The 25,806-nt window shown below is 43.2% G+C and overlaps 1 protein-coding gene across 1 annotated transcript in view; it reads right to left on the bottom strand.

Annotated features, from left to right (window-relative positions):
- Positions 1 to 25,806, bottom strand: part of TBC1D1 (TBC1 domain family member 1) — a 243,683-nt gene that overhangs the window by 2,155 nt on the left and 215,722 nt on the right. The window contains 4 exon segments of the mRNA XM_010365815.2: positions 3,430 to 3,603; positions 11,554 to 11,723; positions 18,738 to 18,897; positions 21,003 to 21,247. Coding sequence (XP_010364117.2) covers positions 3,430 to 3,603; positions 11,554 to 11,723; positions 18,738 to 18,897; positions 21,003 to 21,247 — 749 coding nt within the window.

The raw sequence follows: 25,806 nt of genomic DNA, 5'->3' as shown, positions 1-25,806 counted from the left end.
CGACACAAAGCTGAAGTGGGCGTCAGCGACACAAAGACTTCCCTTGTGCCAAGCCTCGGAGATACGTAACTTTGTTACTGCAGCAGAGCCTGGCCTGTTTTGATGAGCACATATATTTAAACCCACAAGTCGATTTCAGACTGACAAAAACTCAAAACGGTTTCCTCGTGAAGGCCCAAGTAGTAATAATCCTCTAATCTGAAATTCTTTTCAAATACAGTGATACTCAAAAAGGAACCAACAAGAAAACATAAGTTGCATTTATTCAGGTTCATGCCATCTAAAGCTACTGTGTAAAGCTAGTGATGTCTAGAATAACAAGACATCACTATGTCAAGAAACACAGGCATTTACCCCAGAACACACATGGAGTCCTCAGAAAGGCCAAGTGTTCTGCTAGGAGGTTTATGTGCCTGGTCTCACTGACTGCTCACTACGAGTCACAGAGATAAGCAGTATCCTCTCTTCCACCCTACAGAGGAGGAACGAGGCTCTGACTCAGTTTACATCCTCAGCACCTAGCACATAATTAATGCCAGCTAAATAGAATTTCCAGGTGTATCTTTCTAGCAACTGTCCCTCGTCTAATTTGCTCGGGCAGGCTTGCTTCCCAGGTGACAAGTGTGTTAGCTCTAGTGACATTAAGGGGTTCCCTAAGAAAACTGCAGAAACTCCAACACTTATGCTGATGTCCCTGAGGCCTTTCTGGCCCATTCCCAGCTCACAGCTGCATCCTGGAGTGCTCTGTGACTTGTATCTTACTAATCCAGTCCAGATTTGCCATGCTCCATTTTAGGTGGGAAAAATGCGATATATATATATATATATATGTATTTTTTTTTTTCTTTTTTCATTTTTCAAAGAAAATACTTTTTTGAATGTGACAACACTTGTGCCAGACAATTCATGACTAAAAGTCTAGCTCTGGCTGGGCCACTAGAACACCCAAAATATAAAGAAGGGACCAGGAGCCTTAGTTTGTCAGCCTACTGGGCAGGCGGTGGCCCCACTTCAGGTATCTCTTTAAGCAGTACTCTCTGATCCTCAAAATCCACCCACCGTCAGGGCCTGGCTCAGGGCCTACCCTCATCACTTTGAAGCCCCTCTGCATTCCGAGGTGCAACCTGCAGCTTAGTTAGTAGTGAATTAATTTGCATGGTCATTTGCTATTCTGCATTAATGTCAGGTCTCCTCAATAACACTGATGCTTTTATAGAAGCAAGCATGTCTTCTCTTTCACACATGGTCCTGTCTCCCACAGCACCTGGCTCAGTGTGGGCGTCAATGACTTGTAGGGATTATGACAAATCCATGTGTATTATTATTTGGTTCCATCTGGCACGTCTATGCAATCGTCTGATATATTGCTGAACAAAACAGGTGGCAGAATATGCTCTCCAGAGTCTAGACAACATTCACATGTGTTTTAACAGGGAACGAAATGGGATTTTGATATTTCTAACAATTTTATGAACAGAATAAAGGTAGGAAATGGGCTGATTTTGGTGTTTCGTCCCCCCAGAAAAGCTATATGAAAATTCAGTACTGTATTGAACACCTTTCCTTGTGTCTGAAAAGTGTACAAGGAGGAGGCATGATTCTCACATATGAGAGGCATATTTTCATAGAGGATCATGGAAAAACTATATCCAAATATCACAAATCAATACAATACAATCCTAGATCCAACTCTTTGAGAGCTGCAATGTCTTACTGGACTTGGTGGTCCCCAGCACTCAGCACTGCAGGGACTCAGGAACTACTGGTGGGCTGGCATAGACCACAGTTTTGAATGATCCTTCCAGAAGTGCAGAACTACTTGGTCAAGAGAACAACCATTCTAGGGAGAACATCTGTAATCACCAATTACTGTCTGATGCCTTTAGTGAGGAATGCAGGTAGCTAAGTTTTTCACAACTCCCTGTCTTCACAAAAACAATAGCACAAGAGCAGCATGGAATTATTTTCTATGCTCTGTCACCAAAAAACTACATGGTCAATTACCCAATAAAACAAACCTTTTAATTGAGAACTGCCTATCTTAACAAGCTAAACACTTCAATGCAAATGTGAGCTTTATTAGAAGAGTTTCCACCATGTTATATTTCAGGGACCTGTCATTGCTGTCATTGGCTTGGAAGCCATTTAAAATGACCACCTACACTGTGTACCCTACAGGCCAGAGAGGCTCTTCATCCTCTGGAGACTTCCCTTGAGTCACAACTAAGACTTCCAGGTTAAATTGTATACAGGCATATTTTCAGTTAGGACATCTCTATCTTAGGGGAAAAGAAGAAGTTAAATTTCAGAATGTGAGTAGTTATTAGGGCTGGGCAGGAATAGCATTCAGTCTTGTTCTTCTCTTCCACATATCTGATAGGGTATGCTGGGATGGAATGCCTGCTGGGAGGAATGCATTTCAGATAGCTTGACTCACTAGGCTGGCCTTTCTCACCTTGCTGCCAAGCTTGTGTCTGCAAAGCTCATCTTTTTATGAAGAAAAATCAGAGGCTTAGATCAGAATGGAACTTATTCTCAGGACAGCCCAGGAACACCATAAAAAATTTGGGCAAAAATATATATTTTTATCCACAGCTACTCAAAAACAACTTTTAAAAACACCCTCAAAACAATTCCTGAACAGGGACAGCACTGCTACACACTTGTGACATTAAAAAAAGAAGAACATATGGTTGCTTCATGCCATCTGATTGACAAAAGAGCTGCATTCCGCAGTTAGGCGTTCTTTTCGGCAGTGTGCCTGGGTGATGTGGGGGTGGGGGTGATGCTGGACCTGGCCAGCTCCCGTCTCTGTGCTACACCTCAGGGCTTGCTCTGCACACCCTCCTGCATGCACAGTGTCTCAACTGGTCTTTCTTCTGTATGTCCTCACCTGAATGTATCCATGTTGAAATGGAAGTTTCTAGAGGGGAGAACTGAGACCTTCATTAATCAAATCTTTGTATATGCACCAAGGACTCACAAAGAATTATCATCTGCTCCGGTTTGTTATGTTTATTTCTGTGTTACTTTCCTCCTTTACTGTCCCTCTGTGGACCTAGCTGGTTTTGCTCATAGAATATAAAGCTTTTCGATTCTCTTTGAGTAATGACAATGGCTGGCATTCAGCTAACAGGTCACAGCATCCTGAATCTAAGTTCATCTCTGGGCCTGTCTCCTAAAAGAGTTAAGTGCAGAAACAGCCTCTCAGAAAGCTCAGGGACTGTCTGACCTCAGCAAAGGACAATCTGTCTGCTCCATAATAAAAAGGACCCATTCTCCTGGGATACCTTTGATCCCAACTATAAACAGATCAGGGTGGGAAAGGTCCTCTGGTCATGGGAAAGCCCAGCCTGCTGTTGCCTTTGGTGAGTTAATGAACTACCATATATTTGTGATTCAGGAAGCTGCTTTATAAATACGCTCTACCTGCAACTGTTCAAGGAGGTCAAGGTTCTGTTTGCGTAAGCTGCTGTTGGTTTTCTCTAGTTTATCCATTCTTTGGTTGTCACTGAGAGGAGAGGAATCGATAAGTTCTTCTTGAAGGACATGGTACTCAACTTCATAAGCTTGTAACTGTTTAGCAATGTCCATCTCAAATACCTGTTATAGAAAGAAAAGTCATCAGGTACTAAAATTGAGAAAAACCCCACACATACAGGCAGGTGTCCGCAATCATGACAAGCATCTGTGAAGTGGTGAAGCATCTCCTCTACGCTTAGCTCTATACTTGGTACTAGAAGTGATAAATAAGAACAACTATGCACTGAGAAGGTAATACTTTTACTTAGGACAAAAGGATATAAGAAACATCCAGAAATAATTCCAAGGTAACATTAAGTACAGGTTTTTGATACTCATCTTCCAAAAGCAAAAAAAAAAAAAAAAAAACCTCTCATTTTTAAAGACTTAAAAAAATTTATTTTTAGTTCTTATTTCACTTCTTTTCTCTGAAAATTCTGTTAGGTTAGACACATCAACTATGGGTTAAAAGGAGAAAAGAAACAAAAGAATCATAGCCCTGTTTGCACAGTCACCAAGTCAAAGTTTAGTTATAGTTCAGTTGGGTTTTCAGTTATAAGAACAGCTAAGTAATGGGACTGTTTATAAAAAACTCTCCTTTGCACACAAATATGCAGAAATGAGCCAAAACCCAAATGTCACCCACACAGATGAGTGAATACGAAACGATGCCTGAGCTGTCTTCTTTCCCACGATAGCAATGGTGACGAAAACACCACACGTGTGAAAAACAACCCCTAAGTGCCCAAGTGACTCAAGCTGTCCGTGTCTGTACTTTCTCTTGGTAAGGAAGGCAGGGCGGAAAGCAGAGTCAGAAGACAGCTGCTGCTGCTGCCCAAGGCATTTCCTTTCTTTCCAGTTGTTTCTATGAGAGAACCCCAGGGGCCGGGGCCTCTCAGCACTGCAGTGAAGCCCCAACGTTTATCTGACGGATCTGAGAATACAGTCAAGCTGGGACCATCTTAAAAGAAAAAAAAAAAAAAACTTGCTAGATCAGAACACACATTCAGAGAGTGAAGTCAGACTTTTAAAGCGCAGAAACTGCCTCTCTATTGCATTTCCTTAAGCAACTCTAATACTGTTAAAAATCAGTGTAAAACTACTTCTGATGGCACCCTACTAGCATTCAAACTAGCCTATCTTCCCTGGAATCAATTTTCCAAAACTATGTTTCGTTTCTCTCCATTCCCAACAGTCTTATTTTCTCTTCCTTGAGATGAATTTTTCAGCTTGCTGTTTTTTATTTAATTCAGTGGATAATACTAATAAGGCACAAAAGTCATTTGATGCCTAAAAACTAAAATCCATTGTATCTGTGGCATGTGTGTGCATGTGTGCGAGGGGAGTAAGAGGGAGAGAGAGAATTTCTACTGGATTGAACTGATTCTCTTTTGTCCTTCTGAGCGACTATGAGGTAGCGACTATGAGGTAGCAGGGATTATTATCTCCACTTGACAGCCGAGGTAACTGGCTCTGAGGCTTTGTGTCAGCCTTAAAATTGGGACTCCACTGGCGACTCTATGAATGACTTGAGCTCGGTACTTAACTTCTCTCAGTCACAGTTCCTGGCCTCCTACCTGGGGCAGACAGCGCCTACCTCCCAGGATGGCTATGAGAATTAAACAAGGCAACTCATGGAAGTTCCCAGCACACGCCTGGCAGGTTGAGCAGGCGTGAGCTCTTAGCTAAGGGATCTGCTTCCACACATCTGACACAAAACCCTCACATTTCAACCTCAGCAAAGCCATCATCAATGGATGCCACGTCACGGAACTTCTGAATCATCTGAACAGTAAAAACTACAAACACCAAAACTGAGATTGTTTGGCACTCGTGTATAATTATAAATACGGTGCTGAATAAATGTCCTGTACACTATTACTTTTTTTCTTCCATAAAGATTTATTTTTAAGTGATCTCCTAACCTGGAAAGCCTAGAACAAAACCTCTGACTTTTCTTACAGATTGATGTTCCGTGTTAAGTTAATGCCTTTCAGCAGTGCCCAAAGCCATAAACTCTTCCAGGCCTCCATTAATCCCTAGGAACTACCCTGGGTCACAATCATCTCTGCTTAATTGCCTGATGATCTCCTGACTGCCAAGACTCTTAGGCCCTTCATTCTGCAGTTATGCCCCTGAATTTACCCCAAATCATGGCAATATGAGGTTGCTGGTCAAAGGAGAACCCGGGTCACTGAACAAGGGTTTCAGCCTTTGGGCTAATTACTTGGGGAAATAAAAGAAGATGGGAGGGGTGCCTGTCCTTGCACACGTAGAGAGCACAGGTGATCCACTGCCAGGAGCAGTTCTCAGCCAGAGAAAGAGCAGGAAGGCCTAACATTAAAAACCCGATCCTTCAGTATGTTGTCTCAGATGAATAAAAAAGACGAATATTAAAAACTGGGTGTTGATGGGAAAACAAGATACATACACTTTAAGGTATTTTCATTTCTGGTCTGAGTCACTCCTGAGGCTGGACAAGTGCAGTGTCAACCTCCCCCGGGGTCTTGCCTAAGCCATTCCCTGAGCACCGGTAACTACACAAAGCTGCAAGGTACCCAGCCCCTCTGCAAGGGGGACTAGATCTCATCTTCTTTCTTCCTGGCCCATCTCAGAGCAATTCCACTAGAGTCGTAACTACTGGGGATCTAGAGCCTTCCCGTCATCCTGGCTCTTAGGTTCTTCAAGGTTTTCAAGCAAGTTCCAGAATTTTGGTACTAAAGAAAATTTCTCTTCTGCTTGCCAGAAAGGATAAAACTATTTTAAGTTACTAAATAACTTAAAAGTAGGAGTGACCTATTTCTATACTTCCGATGTTTTGCCGAAAAGATAAAACTATTTTAAGTTACTGAAGCAATAGAGCTACATTATTGGAAACTTGAAAAATAAAAGAAAAATTACCAAATACAACTTTTATATCTAGCTGTATTTCCTTTCATCTTTTCTAAAAGCATGCTTTTTCTAGTTCTAAACATAACCAACATAAAATTTCCTATCTCACTTTTCCTTTACTTAACATTGTATCAAATGAGAGCTTTTTCATGTCACTATATATAACTCGCTTCATGATATTCTACCAGCTCAACATACCATAATCATATTAATCCAGTTATCGAGTGTTAGACATCTAGTTCCAAGTTTCTATTATTATAAATGACAAATCTAGGATAATATCCTTATACATATGGCTTCCCTCATATTTTGGATTATTTCCTGAGGATACATTACAAGAAATGGGATGACTGAGTCAAAGGGTATGAATATTTTACTGGCTTGGGATATGTATCGCCAAATTGCCTCCCAAGAGCCACTAATCAATGTGCATTGCCATCAGCAACATACTAATGTTCTGCATACAGTATACCCTTGGTGCTGGGTATAGGCATTAAGAAATACCTTTCTGTTGATCTAGTAGGGTAAAGCATTACATGTTACATAAGTTTAAATTACACATGAAGGCAAATATTTTCCCAGATATTTGTTTACTAGATGGCTCCTCTTCGGTGAATTGTCTGTTTATGTTCTTGGCTCATCTGCTATTGTAGACTCAGTATTTCTCCTCACAGTCCACAGACACTGATTAAGAAAGTCATGAATCCTGATGGTTTGTAGAACTCGCCACAGAGCTTCTGCCTTCCTAATCCCCTGCCCTCCAATCTGCTGGTCCCATTGTCATACCAAGGGCTGGAGGGTGGGAACAGTCGGCCCAGTATCAGCAACAAGGGGGCGCACTGTCTGTAGTGAATTACAAAAACAATAAAACCTACTAAAAGTCCGTCTGCTTGTTATTACCACCACAAGTGAGCAATTTTCAACAACGCCAGTGGTAAACCACTTCTCCCCGCCATGCCCCACCCTCCCGGTATGGCACCAGTTGTCCTTGTACAACACTACTCCTTTTCCACGGTGCAAACTGCCCGAGAAGGGACAGCTCCCCCACAGGCAGAAGAGGTATCTTTGCCTCTGATTTGAGGTGTGTCTTCTGAACACAGGAACCCTGGTTTCTAACCTACAAGCTCAACTGGAACAGGGACTCGTTTGTTCATCATATTTCTAACAGAGCTGCCCACAGCAGGGTTTCTCAGCTGTTTGTGTGTATGTGAATCCCCTGGGGATCTCGAAATGCAGATTCTGATTCAGCAGGTCTGCGGTGTGGCCCCAGATGCTGCATTTCTAACAAGCTCTGACATGATGACAATGCTGGGGTGAGGCTATGCTCTGAGTGGAGCCTAAAGGATGCTGAAAATAGGCTCTTTACCCTGCCTCCCAAAGCCACCCTTCCTCTTTTTCTTCCTTAAGCTGAGCTGAGGCTTCACAACCACACAGCACCCACTGTGACAAGAATGTAACACTGACCTCCTTTCCTTTGTTACTAATTATTCCCAGAGTTTCCCTTCTTCTCGGGTCAGAAGATGTAGATGGTTTACTCGATGGACAGTTTCTGGTAAGTACACTGCCACAAAGGCTTCAGACACCCTTGGTCTTCTGTCCTGGGCTCTGTCACCTTTGGATTGCCCTCCCTGGCTGCTTTCAGCCTGTCCACAATGAGCCAGAGCTCCAGAGCCCTGTCTTTGGCCACCTTCTCTTCCATCCAGGATCCAGCTGTGTCCCAGTTGCTCAGGCTGAGACTCTCTATACAGGGAGGACATTTAATGAAATGGAACCACGGCTATCATAGAGGACCACCTAGATGCCCTCACTCCCTGCCCCACCCCATCTGTACACAGGGCAGTATGCTCCACCATCTGCAATGGAAGTATCCATTACACCTACTCTGAAGACCTCCAAGATTCGGGCCTGGGAGATCTCTAAGGCTGCAGAGGAATCACAGTGGACCCCAAGTTCTGTGTAGAACTTAGGACTACAGCACCCTCTGGAGGGAAAGGGTCAGTGGGAAAGCAGAAAGCATGACAGAGAACATTCAGGTGTCAAGTTCAGATAGAAACACCAGAGGGAAAGAGGGCAGAGAGTTGCCTGGGGGTAGAACTACTTTCTATAAGGACCACTGATAGAATAAAAACCTGGGCCCCAAATACAAATTTTTGTGCTGTCGATACCCCCAAAATGTTCAACACATCAGGTTCCGAGAACAGCTCTCTGCTCTCATTCCTGTACCTTCTCTTTTAGTTCAGGGCTCAGCAAACCACCACCTGTGGACCAAGCTCATCACGCTGCACAGTTTTTAAAATAAAGTTTATTGCAACATGACCCATCATCCCCTTACATGCGGTCATGAATTTTTGTGCTGCGAAGGCTGAAGTGAGTAGCTGTCACAGAGGTGAGCAGTTGTGACAGTCTGGCCTGTGAAGCCTAAAATATATACTACCTGGCCTTCTTTGGAAAATGTCTGCCAGCCTATCTTAGGTCACCTTTTAAGTCCAGCTGGACTCAAACACCTCAGCTCCAACCTCACAGCCCTGGCTCCCATAGGCCCTGCCTTTCTACAAGAGGCCGGGCATGTTACTCTCTGCTCAGCTTCATCTATGAGAATAGGAATTATAATACCTATGTCCCAGAGTTATTAAGTCAGTGGAGACCGGGCACAGTGGCTCATGCCTGTAATCCCAGCACTTTGGGAGGCCGAGGTGGGCAGATCACTTGAGGCCAGGAGTTCAAGACCAGCCTGGCCAACATGGCGAAACCCCATCTCTACTAAAAATACAAAAATTAGCTGAGTGTGGTGCCGCATGCCTATGGTCCCAGCTACTCAGGAAGCTGAGGCACGAGAATGCTCGAGCCCAGGAGGTGGAGACTGCAGTGAGCTGAGATCGCACTACTGCATTCCAGCCTGGGCAGCAGAGCAAGACTCTGTCTCAAAAAAAAAAAAAAAAAAAGTCAGTGGAACAATGAATGGCAACTTCCAAACAGCCAAATAGTGGCCTGAAACAGGTACACGCTCAGCTGTTTTCTTCCCATGCCATGTCCATTTCCACTCTTTCAGCACCGAAGGAGCACCTGATGTATCCTAAGAACCCTCAATATGTTTCATTTTTTGTTTTTTACAGAAAATAGGAGAGAATGGGATTTTTTTCTGAGGCTGAATACTCAGGAGGTAAACAATGTCAGCACTGGATACAGCCCTCAGTCTAGGTAACCAAGGCTCTCGGGGGTCTCTGCCCTAGAAGCTGTAAAATGAAAGTACATGCAACAAAAGCTGTAAGAAGGGAATGAAGGAAAGAAAGAATGAATGAAAATGTCAGAAACCAAAGAATCAAAAGGGTAAAAAAGTCAGTATTAGAATTAGGAAAACACTCTAAATTAAATGACCTCCAGAGGCTCTTGGCAGTGTAGGAGAGCTGCTACAGCACTTTGAGGTGAGAGAGACTTGAGTTTGAACCCCTACCTCTCTACTTTGCAGCAGAGTAAGTATGGGTCAGTCAGTGAACCACTTTATATCCTCTCAGGAGTGCAGCCTGGACTGAATGGGATCATGCGTCTATTTAGATGCCCACCCAACCTGGCAAAAAGCAACGCCCCAACAAGCCAAAGCTATCCACGTCAAGAAGAATGTGCCAGGGAAAGAAAAGAGATGGAGAGGCTCTCAATTAAAGATGAGTGCAGAACAGAAAAGAACTGCTCTTTCATAAGGGCATATGCAATGTGCAAACAGAAATCCAAAGTTAACAACTGGTATGAAACCTCTTCTTTTGCAGGCCAAAGTTGCATCCTTTTCTGTGCTTAACACCTAAGGTGCGGCAGCAAATGAAAATCACAAACACTGCATGTGGATGCAATTCACTGGAATCGTGGATTCCTTTTGGACTATGAGAAATCTCCAGAGTAAGGGTTTTTCAAAAATAGCTTTATTTCACCATTTGTTTTTACCTGATTGCTCTATGCTTTTGTTATGCAGTTGTGTGTTGCATTACAACAATTTGGTCAATGGCAGATTGCACATATCATATATGATGGTGGTCCCATAAGATTAGAATACTGTATTTTTATTGTACCTTTTCTATGTTTAGTTATGTTTAGATACACACTCTGCCTTGTATTACAACTACCGACAGTATTCAGTATGGTCATGTGTTGTGCAGGTTTGTAGGGCCTAGGAACAACATGCGTAGGTGTGTATGTAGTAGGCTATACCACTTGGGTTTAAGTACACTTTATGATGTTTGCACAATGATGAAATCAACTAATGATGCAGTTCTCAAAACTTATCGCTATTATTAAGTGACACATGACTATCTGGAGCGGGTTCCAGGCTTACGAGAGGCCTGACTGCTGACTCTGCAGTGACTCAGTGATGAAATGCCTTCCAGTGCTTTTGTAGCTACCTAGCCTCTGGACACTTCCAGTGATGCCCCTTTCTCTGCTAAGCGGTGCAGTCCTCCATTGCCAGCAACCATTACTGGAAGGTTCTTCCTTAGACTGTACAGAATCAAAATCTGCTCCCATGCCCAACCCAGGGCATTCACCATCTAGCTTACTTGTAATTCCCAGTAAACCTCACCTTTCAGCCTCTAACATTTCAGAGGGTAATGGTTCTGTTGTATACTGAAACCAGAGGTACTGAAGCCACAGATATTGAACTGAATTCAGTTAAAAAAAAAACCACACACACACACACACATCATGAAACAAATTCACAGAATATATGTTTCCTATCATAACTGTTATCAAAGAATTATTCTGAGAAAATTCCAATTAATACCATTCAACACACACGTAAAAATCAAAGCACTCAATGTACAAAACCCTACATTGCATCACTGCATAAGTATATATGTTTCAGAAGACCAAGCTACTGGAGTTGAAGTCTCTTAAATGTACGAAATTACTGATAACCTGTGCTGGTTTCTACAACTAAACATTGCTATCATGTTTCCATGTGGCGTTTCACCATGACGCTCATAACACACACACTCACGATCATTCCACATGTTTGTGATATGCCTCCTCCGTGCCAGGATGCAGAATGCTGTTCAGAACACAAAGTGGTAGGAAACAGTTCCTGCTTAAGAGAGATTTAAGTTTCTACATATCTAGGATGGCTGAAGCATTTGCAAGGTTTGGACTGACTCCTACCTGATTGATGGTCTTTTCCATCTGTACCAAGCCCAGGTTGGGTAGCGTGTTTTTTATAAAGTCAACTATGGTTTCTAGGTTTTCATGCTGCAGAATCAAGGGCTTATGGCTTCCCAACAGACTTAAAGCCACTTTAAATATGACCTCTGTTCCCTGAAGAAAAATCATATCTGAGAAAACACAGAAATGCAGAAAGTTAAACCAGACCAGTTTCTCACACAATACCATTCCATTGCCTTTTCCACCCATCACAGAGCAGGAGGATGTGAGACATAGCTCCACACTGCAAACTTTATCTCATTTTTAAGAGCCTGATATCTCAGATAGTGTTGTCAAGACAGTACTGCAAATAAAAGTACATAAACATTAAAAATTATGTTTTACTCTGAAAATAAAATTCAAACATGCTTCAAAAGTTAAACTGGGAAAGGGAAAAAGGTTTTATTATTCTATTTTTCCAGGAATGCTCCTGGGTTTTAAAGGAGATATTAAAACATGTTTTTATGGGTCAAGCTAAAAGATTTTTATAGATAAGGCATCAGAAATTAAGATAGAGTAAGTGAAAAAGTGTCCCTGTTTCCTCTGTTTTGAAATAAGGAATAGAATTCAAAGATCTTTAAAAACTGTAAAACAGCTGTACCACTGCAAAAGTACACTGTTAAATACAAGTTTACTGATGTTTAACACGATAATGGAATAAAGAACATTTTTCCCTCTGAGGGAGTTCAAAGAACTCCATCAAGGTTACTTTCTAGTTCTGGCCATATTTCGTTCTTAGAGTGGCTGGCAAATGTATGCAATTTCTATACAGACTGTAGAGTAAGAGGGAGGGCAGCACTGGCCAAGGCAACCGGCTGAGCAGCAAGCCCAGCCCCATCTCCCCTTCCTCATAGAGTTGAAGCCGCTGGGGCAAAAAAAGAGTCAAATGTCCTGGGGTTAAAGCAGAGCCAATGATAACTAATTATTGGGTGACTAAACTGAGGCAAGTTACCTAATAACTAGAATAATAATATAAGAAAAAACCATTTTAAAACTCAGAGTAGAAATATAATTAGAGGTAAGTGTCAGTATTTCTTTTCTCTCTTTCTTTTGGCTGAAAGATAATGGAAGAGAGAAAGAAGCTGTAAATTTCATCAAATCAAGGACAGCAAAAGCAGGTGAGAGAAGAACCTTGCAGGATGCCTCTCAAGATGGTTAATATGATAACATTTAAAAGCCATGAAGAAACAGAAAAGCAAAGACTGGGTGCTGCTGTGCAAATGGGAAACTGAATCCCTGTAGTTTCTGAACAAAGCACAGGGAGAGATGACTGATCTACAGGCCCGCTGGCTGGGATAGCCCCCAAGATCCTCTGTGACCATCACAAAACCCTTAATTAACCACGTGAGCTGAGATGGGTGCAGCCCTAAGCCATGCCAGTGCTGAGATCAGCCTGCTTCTCCCACCCAGCTCAGGGCCCACACTCTTTCCACAAACATCACAACTACTGATGGCTCAAGGTGGCCACAGGAAAGTGGGAAAGATGAATCCTTCACTTCCTTCTTAAGTCTGGTTGTTGAGGTTGGGAAGACATACTAGAGAACTGTGTCTTTGAAATCTGAGCTTTTCAGGGTAAGTGTAACATATACCAAGGCAGGCCAATTGAAGAATATTCCTCTGAAATATCTGGTTTATAAAATATAGTCTACGCATATAATCCCCCACTACAGAAAATAAAAAGATCTAAAATACTATAAACAAAAATGTATTTTTAAACAGAAATGACATTTCCAGAAACAAAACTCTAAAGTAAATTTGAAGTTTCAGTGGTTTAGACAATAAGACTTCCTAGACCTCCTTTCAATATATGAACAAAGCTGAACAAAAATTGAGGGCATCTTTCAGAATAAAAATCAAGACCTTTTTTGCAGGGATCCTGGGGAAAGGCTTTCCCTACCACACCAGTGATTTTCTATAGCTCGATCTCTTTACTCTCAGAGGGACGAGTGCCTTAAATTAGGTACAGTACCACATCTACGCCAATTAAAATAAACGATTACTGGGCAACTTTTGTAAGCACAACCAAATACACAATCCAAATCAGTGGTCTCTTTAGGTTAACAGCAGAACTTCTGGGATTTATTAGGATCTTGGTTTTTCACAATAAATCAACTTAGTAAGTGCTTCCTATGATTCCCAATGGAGACTTTCCTGGAAAGGAAAGGAAAGGAAATTTGGAGGTGAGGGGGTGGTGTATGTGCTTTAAAGTCTCTTTATTGATATGTTAAAAAAATTAAGACATAGCCCTGGGCATATGATTTATTTTATTAAATCTGTTTGTATTTAATGTAATTAAAAAATAAATGTTCTTTCCTAATGCTATTCACAACATCTGAAGAGAACTCTGCTGAGAGGTACCTTCTACTTTAACTTGATGAGCATCCATTGAGCATCTAATACACGCCAGGCACTGTGTTAGGCTCTGGGGATCAAGCCATGAGCAAAGGACAAAGCACACGCTGCAGAAGACACCAAGGAGTTCTGGTTCGGTAGAGTTATGCCCAGGGTGTTACGAGAACAAAGAGGAAAGAAAAGGCCCACGGAAAGGTGACTGCTTGAAGAACCAATGAAAATTTCCTAGGTCAGAACTCAGGGATTAATACTCTGAATAAAAGGGAAAGAGGGTGTCAATAAAGGGAGCCTGAAAAACAGTCTGGCTGGCAAGGCAGGGGCCCTGGTTGTGCAGGGCAGGTGGGCAAATGGGGGCGGGCAGGTCCAGATCACCAGGGGCCTCTGTCCCAGCCAAGCAATTCTAACTTCCCCCGGAGCACCGCAGGAGTCACTGAATGCTTTTTGTTCCTTTCCTCACTAGGTCAGTGCACTGGTAAGGAGATGATGTTAATGAGATGCAGGTTACGCGTGGGATCCCTGCAAGGGCTGGTTAGTGTCAGAGAAAGGCCACCTTTGGAGACTACGCTGACTGATTCCTGCCAGAGACTCCAGAGACTCCCAAATGCCTGCTGCCAGAGATGCTCCACTCACCACTACTCCTCCCATTCAAAGCGTCCATCCCTCCAAGGCCTGAGAAAGCTCAGCCCCAGAAGCTTCTGTGAGACAGGGGAGGTCTTAAATCGGGAGATCATTTGGGTGCACAATGCAGGAATGTGCTTGAAGAGTTGAAGGAAGGACCACAGGAAGCTTTACTTGGGAGGAAGGGCCTCCTAAATTTGTCTGATGACACTTGGGGGCAACATCTACATCCTTTAAAGAATTTGTACTGTTTTTTGGCTTTGGAAATTTTTAAAATTACATCTAATTTTAAAATAATAGTAAAGAAAAATGTTACCTATAAACCCACTGCCCCAAACCAATTATTTTTATTTTGCCTGTCTTCTAGTATCCTTATACATTTACATTCTAGAATTTACAAACAAAACAAACAAACAAACAAAAAAACAATAACTCTCTTTGGAAAAGTGAGCGAATGTCCTGCATCTGAAAACCTCCCTAGGAGAAAGTGAACCACTGGAGCCCCCCTGCCCCCCAGCACAGTGCGGCAGTAGCCTAGCTCACAACCCTGTAGCCCACAACCTTTCAGTGGGACTTTGCTCGTGCCTCTTCCTTCTCTCCTCTCCTTTTTCAAGCCACCTAGAAACAGGCAAGAGGTTTTATCAGGCAGGAAATGAAGAGGAATCTTAAATTCAGCTGACTCTACTACTTTGCACTGTATTCACTGAGAACACCACAAAAGAACTACTTTTCTTTGAGGACATTTCAGCAACCCTCTTATTGCGTTATTGTGTGTTGGAACTCTATTTGAAACTAAACTTCATGATCTCAAAGTGAAATCTTCCTATGTGAGCTTACACTGCATCTCTTTTCCAGCCACCTTTGTCTCTGTCAAGGCTGAGCCTTCTCAACTTTCTCCCGGAAGGCTGCAACCCTCCAGTTGTGGCTCCCGTACATTCTATGAGTAATGGGTAAAGGGTACGCTGAAGGCAGATGACAGTGCTGTGCAGAACAACAGCATAAACAGACTGAACACACACTAATCATCATGCGGCATCATGTTACCTGAATAGCCGGAGATTTTCCTGGCCACAGAAACAATCTTGTTTTCAGTCTATTTTCATCCTAAAGCCTCTCTGAAGCCTTCACTATATTGCAGGTGGCTTCTGTGTTTTATGCCAAACCCTTAATTTTTACATTCTACCTCCTCCCTCATCTATTTGGCAGCACGTCCTATAGAAAAACATCAGGGGCTGAAAATTAGCCAGGTGTGGTGGTGGGCGCCTGTCATCCCAGCTACTCAGGAGGCTTGAGGCAGAAGAAGGGCCTGAACTCAGGAGGCGGAGCTTGAAGTGAGCTGAGATCGTGCCACTGCACTCCAGCCTGGGAAACAGAGTGAGACTCCGTTTCCAAAAAAAAAAAAACAAACACACACACACACACACACACACACACACACACATACACCAGGGGCTGAACACTGCTGCAGCCTCCTGCTCCATCAGGAGCAAGCCAGGTCCTGTTTTTTAGATTTTCATTTTTCCCCCCAAACGTAGATGTGATGAGAAAGTGAACAGAGCAAGCGTCTCTCCCAGGGCCCTGCTACACTCAAACTAGAAAAAGACAGGAAGGGGCTATTGACATTATGTGACACCAGGCAGAAGAACTGCCATTCAGCAAGGTGTGAGCACCATGTGAAAGTTAAGGCACACACATCACTGGCAGCTGCCCCTCCAAGGAGCAGATACATACTTAATGACAGATAACCTATTAACTAATATATGAGCTATGCTGGTGCAAACTGAAATATTTTACTTACATATATATATATATATATATATATTAGTGAACAGTCAGCAAAGGTCTATGTGTTTTTAGAGTTTATCCAGACTTAAAGGCTTATAATGAAACGGGCCCTAGGCCAAAAAAGACTATAGTGTCTGAATGGCAGGCTTTGAAATATAAAACTAAGCTATCTCCATCACTGTTCTCTAAGTCATCAGTGCTAAAAATTGAAATGGTTTGTAAAAACCTATCTTTTCTGTTTTTAAGTACTGAAAGATGGGATGGGCTGTGGGGAAAAAAAAAAAAAAAAAGCAGTTCTTGCAAAGTGACATCACAACCCAGTGCAGCCTGGAGATCCCACTTCCTGCCTCTAATCCCAGGAGCCCTTGACCAGGTGGACAACGACCCACTTAGCACAGCAGGAGTCTGTGGGATCTAGGAATGATGCAGACACTGCCATCTCTATGTATAATGTTTATGAAATGCCGAGTCTCACCACTGCCTACAAAGTCTACAGAAAAATATCTTACCTCTACAGGCCGCAGCTTTGATTTATGAAGTCATTAGAGTGAGCTTCAGAGAGCTTCGAATTACTCTGCAACAGAAGGGCTATCATTTCCAAAGTGGAGTTTGCTTGTTTATGTCTTTTTACCCATTTATGAGCCAAAGGAAAAATTTCTCTTCCAGAGCCCCAGAACTTTCTGCAAGCAGCAGCTCCAGTGCCTGGGGCCCCAGGGCAGGGATGACTCAGGGATGACCCCTCAGCCCCTCTAGTCTGTGGTCAGCCCGGTTGCCTTGGTAGAATTTTCTTCACTAACCAAGTAATTTAATGCCTGAGCTGTTTACAAACCATTAACAAACAGCGCTTCCTCCTCCCCATTTCTATTCTCACTCCTCTTCATGACCCCATATGAAAATCATAGCTAAAATGTGGAGAAAATGTAAGGAAGGTGGATTAATAATTTTCTTTTAATTTCCAGGGTTAGAAAAGTCAAAAAACATAGAAGTTATTGGCAAGAAAGCTTAAAGCCTAAAGCTTGAGATTTTAGTTTCTGTACTAAGCACACAATTTTGAGGCTTTTAGTTATCTTTTTTGTTTTTTAAACTATGGTATAAACCTTCATGAAATCTCACTAAAGATATGCTTAACCAGGAGATAGCTTTTTGTATCAATTTTAATTTAGTGATTTTATTTTTTCAGGGACAGAAAAGAAGGAACATGAATTCTTACAGTAAAGCAAAATGGGAAACTCTTTAAAGGTTCTTGTAGATAGAAGTGAATAATAAAAATCTAGTATTTTGGGGGAAAGGAAAAGAGAGAAGGGTAAATGCTCACGTATATTAAAAAGCAAATTTTAGGATTTCTAGAATTTGGATATTTAAGATGTTTACCCAAAGCATGCCTGAAGTAGTATCCATGTCTTTGAACATTTCCCTTAAGATGCTCTCTAATCCTAAAAACAAATTTTTTAAAGATCACATGTTTTTAAGCTGTCAAGTGATGCTTAAAAACACTTGACATATAGTAACTATCTTTTTTTAGTAACCTCCTCCTTTACAATAAAAAAAAAATCTGAATTGTCAAAAAATATCACTTTTATTCTGAAGCAGGGAAAACAAACTGTGCCCGAACTGACCGTGCTCCCAGCATGCCACTCGGTTCCTGATGTCCACGTGGAGAGCCCTATCTCTGCGTATGAAGGCAGGTTGAAGGCTTTGTGTATGAAAACCCATCTAACTTTGACAACGTTCTCAAAAGGTAAATCAAGAATATAAAGGCAGGTTTGACACATGAACCACCCAAGATTAATAGCGGGGCACGGGAGTGGGAGTGGCAGTGGCTGTGACACCTGGGCGCGGGGGCAGGAGGCCTTCCTGAAGTGTCATGGCTGAGGCGGGAGGGTGAGCCATCCACAAGGAGCTGTTACTCAAGGTCTTGACACTGGTCTCCAAGAGAGCGACTTGGGAGAAAATGTAGAGCCAAGGGCAGGGCAAGAAGAGAAAGGGGAGGAGGAGATGCCAAGGGAATCTAGAAAGAGCCCAGAGGCCCACGGTCAGCATCAATCAACACTCGCAGCCCAGAGCAGCTGAGGAAGGCAATTCATGAGAAACATACACCTGCGGCTCCTCAGCCAAGTCCTCCAAATGTCTGCTCTAGGGAGAGCCTCATGGTGAGGGGCTCAGATCCACATCCCACAAGATGAAGGCATCTAGGGAAGCCCCGTGATTATCAGAAGTTAAGGAGGAATCCAAAGTCACAAAACCCACCCCTGACTAATCTTAGACTAAACAATACCCTGTTCTGGTAAGAGCTACAGGTATAAAAATAAGAATCACCACGGAGAGACAGGAAATGTTTCCCCTCTAATAAGAGAAGGCTGGTTCTGGCAAACAGATTTACTAATGCTCACCAAAGACTCTGGCTACAAATCCCAGCGGGAACTGTGAGGCAAACATGGTGAGGAACCAGGGGGCGGCGTAGAGGCTGGGGCCGATCTCGTGCTCCTCCAGGTGATTGTAGAGGTCTCTGTGGTAATCATGAAGCAGCCTTGAGAGCTGGTACATCTGGATCTGCAGGAAGACGGCCAACGGGGCTGAGAATTAGGGATCTGCCACAGCGATAAAGTTATGCCTACTGCTCACAGGGTGGGTGTGAGAGAAGACTTACTAGAACTTCAAACATTCTATTTGGCTTGTGATCCACTGAGCTTAGCTACTAATTCATCCAACAAGTGCTTCCCGAGTGCCTGCTGATGCCAGGCACTGGCTGGGTGTAGGCCCAGGACGCTAACACTGGGTCTTCTTCTGCCACTTCCTTTTTATTGTTCCCTTGTATTCCTTGGCTAAGAAGATCTAAACATCTGTCTTGTGCAAACATTTCATAAATTCTCCTACAAATACACACTCTTTGCAAAACTCAAGCCCAGAGGAATTAGAAATAAGAAGCCAGTCTCTTCACTAAGACTGAATTAGGGGCATTTTATGATTCCGTAGGAGTCCACTGTACATGTTTACTCAGCAAATTCCCTCTGGACCCCTGAAATTACTCAATAGGCAGGACAACCATAATTTATTTTGGTGTATAACATATGGAATATCCAGATCCCTGGCAAGTTAAAACAAGAAGACAAGTGTGCGTCTTAAGATGAAGTAAAAACTTTTTCCAACTAAAGTGGATCCAACTTCACAGGATGACATAATTCTGGCAGAAAGCTCATGCCAGTTCCTAGCAGTGCCACCAAGAGTTACAGGCTCATAGAGGCCCAAGAGCCAGCCCAGATCTGAGCAGTCCCATGGCCTGAGCCTAAAGAAACAATAACCAACACAGGGCCAGAATCCTGCTAAGATCCACCAAGTTGGATATGTCCTGTCTAAACTGAGAGAAAGAAAACAAAACTGTTTTCAGAGGCTCAGATAATATAATCCCATAAGCACCAGCTGTGGCTCTCCCATATCGAAGACAATGTAATCAACCAAAGCCACCAGCCCCAACAGAGTTGTGTGTTACAGAAATTATAGAAAACTCGAAAATTCCACTGCCTGGTAACCATTGTCTTTAAAGTTAATAAAGGGAATGTAGGAAGAACCTCACAGTACAGGTGGAAAGTGTTATGTGGTCAAAATCTTTCAGTGAATGAGTTGACTTCCTTCTATGATATTTGCATTCATGTGGTCCATGTTCACAGATCAAGGTGAAAAGATTTTGAATCACATAATTTGATGCTCTCAAAGTAAGTCCTTGGCTCTAACGTATTCCTTCCCAGGATACTTTCTCAAGCTCCGAAGGCACAGTATCTTACTGGTAGTAAATGAACATATCAACACGTGCTGCAACATTTGAAGCAACATTTAGGAATATTCCTGAAGCAGGATCCAGAGTTTTCCCTCTGACAGGCAGCAAGAGCAGCACGTGGTATTTGGAATACGCTACTACATTTGGTTTTCTCTGACAGAACTGTTCATTCAACAAATACTTATGGGGTGCCTACTTCAACCCAGGCACTGTTTCAGAAACTAGGGACTTGGCTCCAAGACCCATAAGATCCCTTCCCGCTCCTAAAGTTCACATGCTTTAAAAAATCAGAAAATAGACAGGTAGATGATTCTGGAAACAAGATCATTTCTGGCAGTGGCTGTGTTGTGCAAAAGAAATGAGCCAGGATAACGTGACACAGTGTGCCCAGGGTGGAAGTGGGGAACACAACATCAGGGTAGTCAGAATGAGCTTCTCCCAGGATGCGATATTTGAGCTGAACCTGAGATGACAAGGGTGGGGGTGAGGCAGAGGAAGAGCAGATGCAGAGGCTGGGAGGTGGTAGTGAGATCATCTCACGGCTGATGGGGGTAAGAGGGAAGGCCCTAGAGTCAGAGAGGCCTGGGTTTCCAGTCCAGCTCTGACACTTGCTAGCTGTGTGACTGGCACCAATTTATAATCTCTTGGAGCCTCAGTTTTCCAATCTACAAACTGAAACAATGAACAGTGTCTTCCTGTTATGTTATTCGAGGGAAGTGCAGATGAAGCGCTTGGAATAATGCCTAGCACGGAGTCCTTCATCAGCAGTGACAGCTATTACAATGTTCCCTGGCGGTGAAAAAGTTCCTGAGGCATATCTGAAGAGGGATAAGAAACACTCTTAGCATTTTGTTGTATTAAAGACATAAGGAACGCTCTATACCTGTAAAATAATCATGTCTGGCCGATACTGTTTCCGCAGCCCCATGTCAAACATCAGAAACTTGAGCATTTTAAACGCCTCTTCCTCACTCATATGAAGAAGCAAAATGCCTGCTACAAAGCTGAGACCTTGGCAATATCCTACTTCCTGGTCTAGAAGCGAGTAGGCCTTCAAAATGTTGTAAAGCGACAGCTGTCCTGCTCCAAGCTGGGCAGAGAAGTATGGGTGTGTAGGAAAGGTTCGCCCTGTGAAAAGAATACATATTAGTTGTAATAATAAAAACAAAAAACAGAAAGCCTATTGAAACAGAAATCCAATGTGCTTCAGATTAAGCGCAAAATCTTTAGAAGCTGGATCACAATATCAATCAGTCTTCGCCACTTCCTCTGCAAACATGGTCGACCAGTTGTTCCTGGAATAATGCTTTCAATTAAAAACCAGCAATTACTCATGGTTGGTTGATTTCTTTTTTTGGTGGAGGTACAGGTGAAAGTAATTAGAACCACCTTCGGTCCTGCAAATAGCTGAACTTCAATGGAAAAAAGAAAACTGTTGGCCAGGCACGGTGGCTCATGCCTGTAATCCCAGCACTTTGGGAGGCCGAGGTGGATCACCTGAGGTCAGGAGTTCGAGACCAGCCTGCCCAACATGGCGAACCGCTGTCTCTACTAAAAGTACAAACAATTAGCCAGGAGTGGTGGTGGGTACCTGTAATCCCAGCTACTCGGGAGGCTGAGGCAGGAGAATCGCTTGAACCTGGGAGGCAGAGATGGCAGTGAGCTGAGATCACGCCATTGCACTCCAGCCTGGGTGACAAGAGCGAAAGTCCGTCTCAAAAAAAAAAACAAAAAACAAAAAAAAACTGTTAACCCTCTTGACATAACCTCTATTCTCAAAAGGAACACACAGTTCTTCCTCCCCACTGCTGCACCCCGTGCCCACCCCAATCCCAGCATCATCTAAATGCAGCTAAAAGGCCTCGCCTTGCTACAAACACTCTCTGGGTCTGCTTTTCCCAGACTACACATATTATGCCTGCAAATGCTTCACACCACATGCATATCCCTGAACTTTCAAACCATAGGCAGTGTTTTGAAACAGCCTGAGGAGCAGCAGGTGTTTTCTTTTCACAAAAGTTACCTTCCAAAAAGAGTTTAAAAAAAAAAAAAAAAGCTCTCAACATCGTGATTATTTTCACAAAAAACGGGTATTCAAATAGGTCTTAAAGGACTTCTTTTGTCCAAGAGGCTTTTGTAGCTGATACTTGTCAAGTTCCTCTTCCCCATCCTCTGGAACGTGACTGATGGGAGTGCCTGTTTCCAGGGAGCAGAGAAGTACTTGAAACGATTAAGAGAAGAAAGGTCTGGAGCCAGGCAGCTGGCAGCCAGGGCCAAGCGTGGGCCCAGGCAAGAATTATGAACCTGCTTGGATCAGCCAAGGCAAAAGGTGCATCTGGGTCACATGTTAATTGTTCATTACAACCACTTGGTCTCAGCACAGGGAGGAACGTACTTTCATGGGCTCTTCCTCAGCTTCCTAAGAGTTTCATCAGTCCAGATGTGTTATCTGAACTTGATTCAAGAGGAAGGCAACAGTCCCCTAACCACTGTCCTGATTTCTCATTCTGGATTCACTTCCTGCCTCCTCTACCTCTTCCCCCAACAAATTTCCCTGATATACCCTGCACAAGTCACCTTGCTGCTAGTAAACAATCCATAGCTCCCCAGTGCTCAAAGAACAAATGCTCTACTCTGTTAGCCTGGAGCTCTGTGCACTCACCTCCTCACCCACCCTCCCAGCTTTATCTTCTACTCCAAGGCTTAGCCTAGGCACTAGAAGCCGGGGCTCCTGGGGTCTCTGACCCCTCTGGGTTGTGTGCAGAAGTGTGTGTGTGTGTGTGTAAGTAGAACAATTGGTAGCAGCACATGCAACTGAACTGGAATGTGAACCCCATGCAGGATGTAACAGTTTCCAGCAGCCACATTAGAAAGTAACAGGTGAAGTTAATTTTAATTAGATATTCTGTTAAACCCAACATATACGAAATATTATCACGTCAACATAATCAATATAAAAACACCGAGACGTTATGCATTCTTTTTTCATGGCAAGTCTTTGAAATTCAGTGTGTTCTTTACATGGACAGCACGTCTCAATTTGGAGCAGCCACATCTCAAGTGCTTAACAGCCACATATGGCTTCTGTACTGGGCACCACCAGTGTAGTGATTTCCTCATAGTCTCAAAAATATCCACGATCTCTTTCATTCCATTACCCTTGCCAGCTTGGTTTCCAAGAAGAATGGAGCACGTCCCCACCTCTGCATTTTTGCTGATGCTCCTGTCCCATCGTGAATGGACCCCCTCCCCTCTGGTATCAAATAGGTGCTGGTAGCAGAACATGCAGGAGTCATGTGGCATAAAGGAACACAGGGAAGATTTAGTTATTTTGAATTTAATCTGTCAGTGTTATCATTTTAGCACCCTCTCATGTTAGCAAACTACCTCACACAGAAACCAGAGCCCACACTAATTGACCCTGCTTGTAAAGTGGCTATTTCTTTTTTTTTTTAAATTTTATTATTATTATACTTTAAGTTCTAGGGTACATGTGCATAACGTGCAGGTCTGTTACATATGTATACTTGTGCCATGTTGGTGTGCTGCACCCATCAACTCGTCAGCACCCATCAACTCGTCATTTACATCAGGTATAACTCCCAATGCAATCCCTTCCCCCTCCCCCCTCCCCATGATAGGCCCCGGTGTGTGATGTTCCCCTTCCCGAGTCCAAGTGATCTCATTGGTCAGTTCCCACCTATGAGTGAGAACATGCGGTGTTTGGTTTTCTGTTCTTGCGATAGTTTGCTGAGAATGGTTTCCAGCTGCATCCATGTCCCTACAAAGGACACGAACTCATCCTTTTTTATGGCTGCATAGTATTCCATGGTGTATATTTGCCACATTTTCTTAATCCAGTCTGTCACTGATGGACATTTGGGTTGATTCCAAGTCTTTGCTATTGTGAATAGTGCCGCAATAAACATGCGTGTGCATGTGTCTTTATAGCAGCATGATTTATAATCCTTTGGGTATATACCCAAAGTGGCTATTTCTTATTTAAGCCTCACAACATCCCTAAGGATGTGGGCCTAGCAGGCTGGGGAGTGACCTATGCTAACTGGCCGCTAAAGAGTGGTCAGATGGTGGGGGCAGAGCTGGCTTCATGGGTTTGTGTTCTGTGCAGTCACACTGGCTCTGTGCTTAGAAGGACCTCGCACAAGGCCTCATGCTCTGTTGTCTCTGTCTTGAAATTCCTAATAATCTTTCAAGAAGGGGTTCTGCATTTTCATCTTGCAATAGGCCCTGCAAATTATGTACCAATTTAGGGGGAGGCAGCTCCCTAAGCAGCTTCCAGAAATAGCTACAGCCACCTTCCTCCCAACCTTGCTACCGCGTGGTATGTTATGAGAAAGCAAACCTTGGGCCAAATTCTGCCAAACCTATGACCTTTACCAGCAAGCTGACAGGCAACAGGAACCACAAAGGCCTTCTCACAGGCTCTGCACTCAGGCCTCCAACAAGTACTTCTTAAGAAAGGTTCAACCAAAGGAGGGCACCATGGCAATCTAATGGCAGAGCAGGCCACCCATAGTCAGGTCACACAGATGGAGTGTGGGGACCCAGGCCCGACAGGCACTGGCCTCAAGTTCTGCTCCAGAGTCCCCGTTGCCAGGGTTTGGACGCCTTTCTCATCAACCAAAGCTCTTGAACATCATCCATTTCACTAGTAAAAAGTTACATGTAGTAGTACCCCTTATGCTAAGAACAACTCTCTGATGTGCATTTATTTCAATGGCATTTGAAGTAAGTACAAAATGGCCTCTGGCACATGAAGCTCAGAATGGACTACCTAGCTTCTCTGAACCTTAGCTTCCTCTTTTTAAAAAGGGGCAGAACACATAGTTTGCAGAGTGGAGAGTACATGTACAATGCCTAAGGCAAATGGTTGCTATGAATGGTGTTCAATAATGGGCAATAATCTTCAGATACACCACACACATTATAAAAACCCAGTTTCCAAACAAGAGGACAAAAGGGCACACTTGTGACAGTTCTGTAGCACAAATGCAAAATAAGTTACATTTAAGGCAAAGGAACAACTCTGCAGAGCTGTTACTAAACTATAACATTGCACATAAGCCGGAAATCTCGCTTTCTGACAGCCTTCCAGAGGCAAAGTTTTGTCTAAGCAACTAATTTTCACAAAATTTGGAACTCACAGACAGGTAGAACTGAAAGCTGAATTCCAAATAATAATAATCACCACTACCACCTAGATTCAGCAAAACACCTGTACACCCCACACTTTCAAATCTCTTGTTATTACCCAAACTGGTCAAGGCTTCCAGGGTGCAGTTTCAGAAACTGTCATTGATTTTCTTCATGCAGAAAACCTGTCCTGCACGCACCTGGCCAAGCTAAAACACATCTTCCAGTGTGTTCTATGAGACTCCCAAATGCAATTTCCTGTCCCACCATACAGCAAGACAGGCCTCTGAGTTCACTACCAGGCTGGGGAACAGCCGTGAGTCTCTGGCCTTCAGCTCCTGACTAGCGGTTAAGCAGGACAACTGCACCCATCTGACTTTGTAACACAGTCCATGTTTTACACCAAATTCTATTGGGGGAGACACTGTTTTCCTGTTTTACATTCTTCCAGGTCAATACTTCTAAATGTTTGGTCAGTCTGAAGACCCCTGGAGGTCTCTGAGATGCTTTTGGGGGTCCATGAGGTCCTCCCC

This window comes from Rhinopithecus roxellana, chromosome 2, assembly GCF_007565055.1.
Source record: "Rhinopithecus roxellana isolate Shanxi Qingling chromosome 2, ASM756505v1, whole genome shotgun sequence".
NCBI classification, from domain to species: Eukaryota; Metazoa; Chordata; class Mammalia; order Primates; family Cercopithecidae; genus Rhinopithecus; species Rhinopithecus roxellana.
The sequence above is the reverse complement of the archived record's forward strand: the minus strand, read 5'-3'. Positions and strand labels throughout refer to the sequence as shown.